At 55.1% G+C, this 11,687-nt stretch overlaps 1 protein-coding gene across 2 annotated transcripts; it reads right to left on the bottom strand.

The window, feature by feature from the left end:
• Positions 1-2,451: 2,451 nt before the first annotated feature.
• On the bottom strand, positions 2,452-10,856 carry CDK5RAP3 (CDK5 regulatory subunit associated protein 3). Of its 2 annotated transcripts, none has more exons than XM_081805131.1 (14): positions 10,735-10,856; positions 10,461-10,506; positions 8,085-8,216; positions 7,715-7,815; positions 7,290-7,338; positions 6,495-6,673; positions 6,279-6,415; positions 5,928-6,072; positions 5,421-5,531; positions 4,937-5,012; positions 4,265-4,353; positions 3,441-3,646; positions 2,907-3,078; positions 2,452-2,800 (listed from the first exon to the last, which is right to left on the bottom strand). In XM_081805131.1, the coding sequence occupies exons 1-14, from the start codon at positions 10,738-10,740 to the stop codon at positions 2,735-2,737; spliced, it is 1,515 nt and encodes a 504-aa protein (XP_081661257.1). In that variant the 5' UTR covers positions 10,741-10,856; the 3' UTR covers positions 2,452-2,734. The 2 variants fall into 2 exon arrangements, with proteins under 2 accessions (XP_081661257.1, XP_081661258.1); XM_081805132.1 differs by having other exon boundaries at positions 8,085-8,220; positions 10,465-10,506.
• Positions 10,857-11,687: the final 831 nt, after the last annotated feature.

Below are 11,687 nucleotides of genomic sequence, written 5' to 3'. Positions count from 1 at the left end.
CGAGGGGGCTCGGGCAGCTGGAGTTAGCAGCGGGGGAGGGTCTAGGGAAAACTGGTTACTGCAGGGTCACCAGTCAGTCAGCTGAGTGGTAAGAGCCTGAAATCTTCTCTGGAAAAAGGTGGCATAAAAGTGAACACAAGGGGCGCCTGGGTGGCTCAGTCGTTAGGCGTCTGCCTTTGGCTCAGGTCATGATCCCAGGGTTCTGGGATCGAGCCCCGCAACGGGCTCCCTGCTTGGCGGGAAGCCTGCTTCTCCCTCTCCCACTCCCCCTGCTTGTGTTCCCGCTCTCGCTGTGTCTCTGTCAAATAAATAAAATCTTAAAAAAAAAAAGTGAACACAAGAGTAGGGTGTGCTCTTGGCAATCCAATTCACATCAAACTAAGGGTGAATCTCGGCCCGCCTCCTCCCCCTCTCCCAGAACACTTTTTTGCAGCCCCAGAAACCTGCCGGCCCAGGACTTGGTCTTCAAGCTCCACAAGAGCCTCTCGCCACTCCCTTCCAGGAAGCCAAGTCAGACCAGGATGGAAGGTCCTTACCCACTGCTTCACAAACCCAAACTAGGAGCTCCCGTTTGTCCGGGAGCGCTGACTCTGGGCCAGGCACCGTTCTGAGACCTCTGTGTATGTTAACTCACTTAATCCTCACAGTGGATTCTGTCAGGCAATCCGGAGAACAGCAAGCAGGATCCCAACTGCAATCAGAGCGACACGAGGGCAAACCTGGGAGCAGATCTGCGAGACACCGTGCTGTTCTCCTGCAGGGTCAAAGCGTCAGGGTTGGGGGGTCTTCAGCGTGTCTGCGTGGTCGGGAAAGTGGGCCCTAGGAAGTGGAGCCCAGGCCAAGGGCAACTGGAGCTCAAGGTTCTGGACGAGCCTAATGCTACAGGGTTATAACAGCTTTTAGGGAACAACTGTCATCGGTGTCGGGCAGGCCCTCCTTTTACCACATAAGCAGTGGACTGGGCCTGATCCCTCTGAGAGAGAACAGTCCCCTAACCACACCACTTAGCAAGGTGCCCCAAATCTGAGAAAACCCTGTCTAAACCCACTTCCGCTCCTGCAAAGACGGCCAAAGCTCGGCCTGCGGGACTCCCTGCCATCACCCCAGGCAGAGCTGAGCAAGCAGGCAAGGCGCTCCTCTGGAAGGGCAGGAGCAAAAGAACTTTTGAGGCCTGAACCCAGCCCGCCACGGTCGCATGGTCCACGGGGCACGTCCCCCACCCCAGCTCGGGGCCTGGAAGCGAGAGCGCCGGCCCGTGTAGCAGCTGGCGATTGGGCAGGGCCTCGGAGCGGGGAGGGCGGCCTGCCTCGGTGAGCCGATGGCGGCTGCCAGGGGTGGGCCAGAAGGCCAGCGGGGCCAGCAGCTGAACAGGTGGGGCAGGAGGCAGCCGCCACCCTCCAGACGGACGGGGACTAAGCAACCCAGACAACTCCCAAGGCCAAGCGGCCCACCCGGTCCCCTGTACGTCCTCCGATGCTAAGGACACTTTTACCTCAACGTTCCGCACCAGTATTTTTCCTTTTCCAATTCCTAGACTAATTTCAGCCCCCCGTACCTCCAAAAGGAGGTGAACAGGCAAAGACTGGGGGGAAGCAATGGGCTGACATTAATTGATAGGAGCGGCTTCAAGCAGTTCATGCTGCCTTATCTCTCTCTCCTTTGGATAGCGTGTGTCCGCCGGAGTCCGCGGGGTCGGTGATTAATAGGGGCCATCACTCACTGTCCAGGGCAGCTGAAAGGCAGCAGGGAGGGGGCGGCCCTCCCCAGAACTGAGATAACAAGCAGCAGGAATAATGAGTGGTGTCACTCCACTTTTCATTTTGATGGAAAGTCATTACAGGAGTCAATGCCAGCGACAAAGAGCCATGAATCAACTGCTCTGCTATGAAATTAAAATCGAATTGCCGGCCACCCCCAACCTCTACCCTTCCTGGGAAACGGGGATGGGTAGGTGGCTTGGGAGAGGGGTGCTATCCCGGGGAGGGGGGGGCTCTACCCAATCACCACGCAGGCAGTTATGGGCAGGAAGTGGACAGGTGGCTAGTGAAGGTGACAAGTCCTGTCTCCACCTTGTTTATCAGACCCTTCCTCCCCAAACCACATTTTCCCTCTGCCTGGAGGTAAGCTGTGATTAAAAGGAAACTACAGCTTTGCTGGCTCCTACAAGGCTGCCACTTGACTGGTCCCCTTGGGCTTCTGGCCTGAGTAGGGCTGTCTCGCCTGGCCACGGAGGGAAAGGGGCCCAGCCGACTCAGCTACCCCAGAACCCCTTGCTGAACCACTTGTACTCAACTGGGGCCCTCCCTGTCACCAGAAGCAAAGGGGGGACGTCCCTACCCTGGGGCTCCATAGGAACAGCCAATGGCCTTGGGAACCCACTGGATCAAGAACCCCCGGCCAACAGGCGCACAGCCTTGACTCAAGGCCCTGAGAAACAGAAACTGTCAGTAGTGAAGCAAAAGTCTCTTCCTTTTTTATTAAGTTCAACTAGATGATGAAAAGGGCCAGAAACTGTGGTTCGAGGCTGACGGGCCACAGGGCCAACCAAGACAGCTCCTCGCCAGAGAATAAGCGACTGCCAAGGCCACCATCTAGGGATGCTGGCTCCCTCCTGTAGCTTTCCATCCTCCCATCGCCTGGTCTCTGGCCAGGAAGGGCCCTGCCACATCAGCCCTGACGTCCCACCCTCCTTCCTGAAGGCTGGGAAGACGGGCAGGTAGAAACGTGGAGAATGTCATAGAGAGGTTCCCATCAGGTTCACGGGGCGCCCATTGTACCTCTTGGAAATGTCAGCTTCAATCTGAAAGACAGTGACACCCCGCGAGCGGGAAGCAGAGAGGCAAAGGTGCCTCGTTCTGTAAGACGGGGGGCCTTCCCCCTCGGCAGGTCTGCCTTTCCCGTCTCACCAGCGTCTGCAGCTCCTTGGTCTTCTCCAGCAGCAGATCTAGCTTGGGCTCCAGGGCCGCCTGCTCCTGAAGGGCCTCCTTCTGCTTCTGCACCATCAGCTCTTTCTTCAAAGCCAGCAGCTGGGCCTGCTTCAGCTTCTGCTGCAGGAACTCAGTCACGCGGTCCACATACCTGCGCGGGGCGCTCAGGTAAGTGCGTGATGCAGCGGAGCCACCTGCGCATGCCCGCTCAGCTGCTGGGAAAGGGGAGGCTCAGGAAACCCAATCCCTAACTGGCCTCTCGGCCTCCACACCCTGTGCGCCCTCTCTGCAAGGCACATGGCTCCCAGTCCCCCGTCCCGCTTGGGAAGCAGAGCCTGCCTGCACACCTCAAACCACCTCGTCCTGCCCCAAGAGAACCCTTGACCCCAGCTGCGACAGAGCTGCTAGGAAAGGCAGAGAAGAGCTCCGAGGGGTTGTGCAGAAGGGGAACACGAGGAGTTGGGGCTGCTCAAGATGGCGGCACCCCACTTCACGTCAACGGGAAGGCCAGACCTCGGGGAGGCCAGGATCATAAACAGGTGCTGCATTCGAAGACTGGCAAGCCGGCCGATCAGATCCTGCAGCGCCGACACCATGGTGAGCATCTTCTCTTTGGTCTGGCCCTGCAGGATGGCTGGAGCCAGCTGGAACTGGCTCATGGACAAGATGTCCGCCTCCTCACTCATCTCCACGGCTCTCTGGGACAAGAAGATCTCAAGCTGAGGGCACAAGAGGATCTGGTTGAAACCAAGAAGAGAATTTGGAGACTCTCTGACTGCTCAGAATGTAAGAATGAGAGGTGAGGGTTGGACTCCGGGCGATGAGAGATTATTTCCTCTGAATACTTTAACTGCGAGAGACTTACCAACTATAACGTGAGCCTGAAGCAGCCTCTACTGCCACTCTTCTCGTCCCCTCCTGCCATCTCAGGCCCCCACCCCCAGCCCTCGATACCTCTCCTTCCTCCCTACGTGTGGCTCAGATAACTAAGAACACTGAAATTCGACGGGTTCTCTCTGCCCCAGTGAAGGTATTTTCTGTGAGAGGAATAAGATTCAGGGAACAGGAACCCATGTTTAAGAAGCCCGGGATTAAGAAAGGGCTAGAAGAATCTGGGAACCAGCCACACATCTTGTCATTCTTATTCTACCAGAGAAACGTGATCCCTTTGTCCTCCTCTGCCCTGGATGCTAAGAGGGGCCTCCCTGGGCAAAAAGAGAAAGGAACAGGTGAGGACTACAAACTGCACGAGGCCCTCACCAGCCAGCAGGCCACTGGGAAGGGAACAGACGGAGATGAACACAAATGGGAAGGGTCCTCCCAGAGGATGAAGGTACCTCCATGAGCTCATCAATGAACTGATTCCGGGTCTCAGGGTATTCAAGAAGTGTCAGGGCATCTGGGCCCCTAGCAACACCTTCCGGAGCTGCCGGGAAGAGAGATGGAGAAGTGATAAAGTTGCTGGAGACCAGAGAAAAAGACCCTCAAGTTTGAGGGGTTCTGGTGGGTTAATCTGGATGCAAACTCAATGCACTAAAGCTACTTGCTGTCTCATCCCAGGGGGCCTGGGGGGAAGGGTCACCCTCTCCCATATGTCCAGCCCGAATCAGACACTAGGACCAACGGCCAGTCTGGGAGGACCACAGAGCTGGCTTCAGGGCCTGAAAAGGCCCCCTCTGCTCCGGCGGGGCCACCAAGTTTCATCCTGCACCGCCCTCTAGCGGCTCAGATCGCTGCTACATCCTCCCCGCTGCTGGGCAGAGGGGTCAGGTCAGACCTGGAACCTCCCACCAGAAAAGATGACCCATATTCGCTACCCCTAAAAGTTGAGAGCTTCTAGACTTAGCTTTAAAAACTTCTCTCCGTCCCCGTACTCTCACATCATCAACACGATTTTGAGAAAACAGTTAGACGTGCGAGCCACCCACTCTCGGCAGTGCACTGTTTCTGGGGACACAGGGACCTCTGAGCCCCCACTTCTGCCAGGGCTCCAGGGAGGGTGTGCTTACCCTGGGTTCCGGCTTCCAGCACCGTGATCTGCAAAGCAGCATCGTCTCCCCAGTCTATCCCATCACCCCCAGCTTCCTGGGTGGAAAGCAAAGAACCCCAGCAGGGTTGCAAGATTCTTCCCCAGCAAAAGGAGCCGGCATAAACCAAAGCCCTTGATCAGTTCAATGCCTGCACATTTCAACTGTATGAAGGACGTGCCGCCCTGACGTTGGCAGCAAAGATGGCGGTGGGGGCCACATGTGCTGCTACCCTCATCCCTGTTTGGAGAGTTACCACCGGTCTATCCCCCCACACCTTGCCCCCAGATACCGGGAGAAAAAGGGTCAAACCTCTGATATGTCCCTGTGGAAGCTCTGCGTCCCCTTGAACTATACCTGGTCTGAGGGCTATGGACTTCGAGTAATGTCCTTAAAGACAGACACCACTTCTCTTAACCCCAAAGCAGAGATCACAGAAAGTCCTGAGAGAGAAGGGCTTCCCAACCTTTGAGTCCGATTCCAAGGAGATGCCCCAGTCGATTCCAGCAGCCTGGGCAGAGATGACAGAGTCAACCCCTTCAGAAGCCACCTCCACTCCAAAGTCGCCCCAGTCAATCTAGGAGGGGAAAAAAGTGTTAGCTCAAAGAAAGTGTGTGAAAGAAAAGGGGCGCGCCTCCCTGGAGGCCTCAGCTGCCCCTCTAGGGGGCAAGAGCACACTGTTTAAATGCAATGGCCTCCTGACGCCCCAAAGGACAACCCATCTTCAGAGAGTTCACAGGACTGAAGGATTCCTAGTTCAAAGCCAACCAGCTGTGCCGAGGCTCTTCAAGGTTAATCTATACTCTGGCCTCAAGAAGCCCGGAAAAATAAAGGAGGAGGGCCTTCTGGGCCCTTCCAGCTCTAGTCTCTCTCACCCGAATCCCTCTTTCTACCTTCTGGGACTTTGAACTCAGGCGGACGGGGGAGCAGTGTGCGAGGGATGAGGAAGCTGCTCTCGCCAGGCCTGTCTTACCGCATCTTCTTCCACCTGCTTAGGCGGCTCCTCGAGGTGTGGCCGCTCCACCACGGAGGGCTCTGTCCCCGTCCTCCACTCGTACACCGTGCAGTTCCCCCGCCTCTGCACGTACCGCAGCATTGGCAACACCTGCTCTTCGGGGCTGCAACAGAGCACCGGGCTGACCCTCCCGCCGCTCCCGCAGGAAGCCCACGCCCTCCGGGCAGATGGCCGAGGCTCCCACAGGCTCACCCGTGTGAACTCAAACTCAAATGGGATGCGGGAAAAATACAAGCGGAGAAGACAGAACAGCCCAGGAACAGAGGTCAGCCGTCCCCTCCCCTCTGGAGAGACACTGAGGTCCTTTACCTCTCACACACAAAGCCCACACAGGCCTGGTACAGGTCGATGGCTTGGCCCAGGCCCTGAGCCCCCGCTCCGATCTCAGCCAGCTGACTCGGCAGGTCCTTCACCAGGGCCAGCAGCTCTCTTCGGACGTTGTCTCCCTAGCGAGGATGAAAGAGGACACCTGAGACAGGAGTGGTGGGCGGCGGAAGAGCTGGGCGCAGGCCCCGCGAGGCTCACCGTGACGCCGTACTCCTTGCACGAGTGGTAGAACCGCTCCCGCATCTCAGCCGCCCCCGCCTGGCCCTCCTCCTCCCTGCGACTGTATTCTTGCTGCAGCTGTTGGCACTTGGCGATCTGCTTCTTCAGCGAGGGGATCTCATAGCTGACATTCCGAACCAGGAGGCTAGAGAGCTCCACTGAAGAGGGCCCAGGAAATTCACCCCAGATGCCCAGGCCACGAGGCAAGCATGCCCCTAGGACCCGCTTGGCCTCCCAGTGTGGCACCTCACACAGTCATTCAACCTCTCTGATCCAATCCTCTTCTCTAACATTGGGGCAAGAATATTTACCATGAGGATTAAGAGAGAGAATGCACATAAAACATGAGTATAATTCCTTGCATTCAGTAGATGCTCGGTAAGTATGAGCTATTATTATTAGGACTTTTAGAAAACATACCCCAAAGTACAATGCGTCCTGTAATTACTCTCTCGGGCACCTGATGTGGCCCCCAGATGACCCATGCCTCTTCTGCCCAGGGGAGAATAGAGGTGCAGAGAATGTCAGTCATCAAGAGGTCAACGGGGGAGGACCAAAACCCACCTGCCTGGCCAGGCCCGGCCAATGCCTACTACCTGCCTGGTCTTCCTCCTCCTCCCAACACTCTTTGGGGAATTTCTTTGCCCACCTGGCAAACATCTATACCGCAGGCTCTTCCCCTACACGGACTGTGCTGCCTGGAAGCCTAGTGTCTCAGAACTCGGGGAGTGGGCTGCCCACGGACGCCGGGCCCCCCAGGCTGGGCAACTTTACCTAGGTAGGTGTTGTCCTTCTCATACAGGGCTACGATCTCCTGCCAGTCCTGGGGAAGGACAGAAACAGAAGTGAGCTGGAAGAGCGCTCAGCAGCCATATCTCAGCTCAAGCCCCAAACAGGGGATGCTCCCCCAGCCTTCACATCACACCAGACACAGAGCCCTTGTCCTCCTTCATAACGCTGGCTGAACCACCCACTTCATTTTAAGAACGTGGTTCCAATGAGCACTCCCCAAAGCAGCAGACCTGAAAATGTAAACCCAGGGGGTAGGGTCTATTTTTGCTATAAATTTTGGGGATGGAGAGAAAGCTCGGGAAACAGTCTACATAAGCATATGCACTGGACCCTCAGCGAGACCAGAGGCTCTGGCCCTGGAGACGGGACGTTTCCAGCTGCACCTTACCAGCTTTGCCCACACTTGCCTTCATTCGCTGTGAAGAGTACCGGCCAAAAATATTTTTTGTGGAGGCTTCAGTGCCTTTGAGGAGGTCCACGATCCTTAGGCAGTGGAAGTAGTGAATGTCTGGAAAGCAAGGAAGAACAAAGACTTTGGGAATTATAGTATCTTCCCCACCTACTCTGGGCACATGGCTGACTGATGAACATGCTGAGAATTTTAGCATGTACAGCTCTCCCCTTCAGCATGTTGTGTTGGGAGAAACCAGCATCTATACCCCCAAAATAAATCTCTCTCTAGGGGTCAGCCCTACGGCTAAACAAGGGAGCAGCTCAGCTGATATACAGTGCTCCAAGGAAGAGAGGGCGCTGGCGGTGTAGCCCAGAAGCACTCACAGGATCCAGAGAGCAGCTGGGCGATCTCCTCGCTCTCTGGCATGTCCTGGATGGCAGCATTGATCTTCTCTCGGATGGTCAACACCAGACTCTGCCATTTCAGATTGCAGTGCCTTCTGTCGACCAGCCAGTCTATGTGAGAAACACCCAAAGCACAGCATTCCCATTCACACAGCCAAAAGTCCATCATTAATTCAAGCGAAATAGGCTAAGACACTGGCCAAAAGTTGTACGCAAACCGGTTAAGGTGTGGGGATCGTGGGAATGAAGAGGAGCTCAAAGGGACCCTTGGGGTTAAACGGACTCCATCGCAGTGTGACTTTTATAAAGCAACTGCCTCCACGCAGGGATAAAGAAAAACTTTAAATTGGTCCTGACATTAAAGTGCCACTTTTGACCACTCTAAATTCTCCATAATATTTTTGCTTCCATGGTAATTATATCTTTCTTACTGACAGAGGATGCTTTTCAACTTCCACTTTCTCAGGGCTGGGATTAACCATGACAATGGAAAACACAAGATGATTATGCCAAGTACCGGATGAATGAACAACTGCAAAGCCCCTAATACCCACAGCGCCCTAAGGACTAGATACCACTGGTCTACTCTCAACAGTGAAGTACCACCTGGCACCATGAGAATACCAACGTGACTGACCTCCTGGACTCTGGGCCCAGATCTGTGTTTTTAGCAGAGGGTGTGGGTGGGGGAGAGCCATGCACGTTTCCTCAGTAGGAGAGAGCTAAGAGCTAGGCTTTGTGTTCTGACGGTCCTGGCTTCTAATTATCAACTTTTTTGAAAAGATTTATTTGAGACAGAGAGAGAGGAAGAGAGCATGTGAGCAAGGGGAGGGGGGAGGGGCAGAGGGAGAGAGAGAGAGAACCTCAAGCAGACTTCAGCTGAGCATGGAGCCCAATGCAGGGCTCAATTCCATGACCCTGAGATCATGACCTGAGCTGATATCAAGAGTCGGACGTTTTTTAAATGACTGAGCCACCCAGGCACCCCTAGTTATCAACTTTCTTAAGCAAGTCTCTCAGCCATTCTGTGCGTCAGTTTCCCCACATATAAAATGGGAATAATAAGTTACTGAATACAAGAGGGAATGAAGGTAAAACACGGAGCACTATGCTTGGCACATGGCAAGGATTCCATAAATCCTAGTAAAAATCTTCATTTTACAATGTCAAGTGCCTAAAACAGCACCTGGTAGAGCAAACACTCAACAAATGGCATGGTCCTTTTCATAACCAATGACAAGCTCATACACCAAGAGTGCACCTGTGCTGAAGAACTAGGACAAATCTGAAATGACTCTGGGCGCCTGGGTGGCTCAGTTGGTTAAGCGACTGCCTTCGGCTCAGGTCATGACCCTGGAGTCCCGGGATCGAGTCCCGCGTCGGGCTCCAGTCCCGCGTCGGGCTCCCTGCTCAGCGGGGAGTCTGCTTCTCCCTCTGACCCTCCCCCCCCTCGTGTGCTCTCTCTCTCTCAAATAAATAAATAAAATCTTTAAAAAAAAAAAATCTGAAATGACTCTAAAAAAGCTCCATTAAGTGGCCACTGCACAGGACTGGCTACATGGTCCATGGTGGTGAATTCAGAACCTTGTCCTTGTTAATACACCTGCCAACTGGTCAAACACTGGGGTCCCACACTAGTTGCCAGTTATACTCCCTCTGATGTATTCCTCTAAAATCTTCAGAAAGAAAAATTCTGTAGGTGTCATAGAACCAGAAGGGGATGAGGCAGTCAAACAGATGTATCTTAATGACAAAACTGGCATCAAATCAATTAGTGCAATGAGCATTTTAAAATGTAGAAGTTGTGCACTTGCCCTGGAAGGGTCGTAATGAAGAGGTCCTAGCCTGACTCTGAACTGAGGAGGTATTTAGATCAGATACAGACAGCAGGGAGATGGCTGGCCACTAAAAGGTCTTTATTCCCAACTGGGTCTATGTCCCTATTCCTCCTAAAATAAAGGGAAGATGGAAGCTTTTAAAAAGAAAGGAGGGAAAGTTTTTTTTCATACAAAAAGCATAGATATTGGAACCTGACAGACTCAAGCTCCAATTTCATATCTGCCACTTAGTAGCTGACCATTTTTAAAGTAAGCCATTACTCTGTGCCAAATAATTTGACGACACCTATTATGAATGTTACAAAGTAGAAGACGCAGGTCAAGTACAGAATCTATGTATGGTTCCTTTCTGCTCCTTCAAGCGTGGCAAGTAGCCACCGCTGGGAGCATAGTTCATGGCGAGTGGTCAGCGCCTCAACAGGGGCCTTGGGGCCTCACGGCTCCCAGCTGTTGGTGACAGAGGGCAAAGGGCAGGGCCTCCCCCTGACAGCCGGTTGCGCGGGGCGTCCCCTCCTACCGAGCAGCTTGCTGGTCTGGATGTCGATGGGCACGTGCTGATGGTCCTGGCGGGAAACACGGAGGGGAACGGGGCGTGAGCGCGGGGAGGGGGCGTGCCACCCGCGCGCTCATTTCATGGGCCCAACCGCCATCCTGCGGGGCCAGAATGATGGGCCGGGGCGATGGCTGCGCCCGGGAGGGAGGCCGGGGAAGCGGGCCAAGGACCGACGGGCTGAATTCAGTCCAGGGACCCCGGGCCAGTCCCCCATTCCCCCCAGCTCCTGTCCCCACACCTGCATCTTTCCTCCACTTCCGCTTCCGGCCGACGACGCAGGCCCGCCCCCCCTACAACCAATCCGGCGCAGGCCTGGTTGAGCCTCAGTTTAGGCACGAACGGGCCTCCTCCGGCCACGTCGCCACCTTCCTCCGAGCCAATCGGGATGTGCGCTCCACCCCTGGCCACAAGCCCCACCCACCCCGGGGCTCCGAATGGCTGAGCCCGGGAGGGGCGGGAGAACGGAAGATAGCCAATGGGAGACGCGAGGCGGGCTCAGGGCTGAAGAGGGGCGGGGGCGCCGAGAAAAGGCTGCAGGGCCGGCGAGGTCGCGGCAGGCGGCGCCGGAGAGCTGGTTACCACCGCTTCCGGCCAGGTGGGCGCGGAGCCTTCCGTGCGGGGGTTACCGGTCCCGCAGAGAGGGTTCTCGCGCCGACCCTGGCGACCCGGAGGCCGTTAGAAATGCTTCCTTCCGGCCTTGCCTCGCTTTACCGTCTGTAGTAGTTTGTAGGTCTCTTGTGGCACTTGTCACACTTTGTCTTCCCGTTCAGTTTATCTGATAGACATGTGTTGAGCACCTGCTACGTGTAGATGATTAGGGAAGGGGAAGGAGACATCCCAAAGATAACACCAAAATTGAGTCTTAAAGGAAGAGCTGCAGAAAGAGGGGTATGTGTGGAGGGGTGTCCCAGGTGGAGGAGACTGCACAAAGCTTTGGAGTCCACGAACTGCAAGAGGGGTGCAAGGAACAACAGGCAGGCAGGACTGGGGCCCAGCGCAAAATGAAAATGCAGGGCCCCTTGTTTAAAAAAACGGAAGAATTTCAAGAAGGCACTTGGACAGGTCTCACACTGATGATGCCAGTGGCATCGCAAGGCTGGCCAGCCCCTGTGCAGTAAAAGGTTTGAGGCAAGGAGTGGCCAATGAGACTGTAAAGGTGAAAAGGTCATATCATAGGGAGGAGCCTCATTA

This window comes from Leptonychotes weddellii, chromosome 15 (assembly GCF_054177405.1).
Source record: "Leptonychotes weddellii isolate Sample4059 chromosome 15, ASM5417740v2, whole genome shotgun sequence".
NCBI classification, from domain to species: Eukaryota; Metazoa; Chordata; class Mammalia; order Carnivora; family Phocidae; genus Leptonychotes; species Leptonychotes weddellii.
Note: the sequence above shows the minus strand (reverse complement) of the source record. Positions and strands in the feature narration are given on the sequence as shown.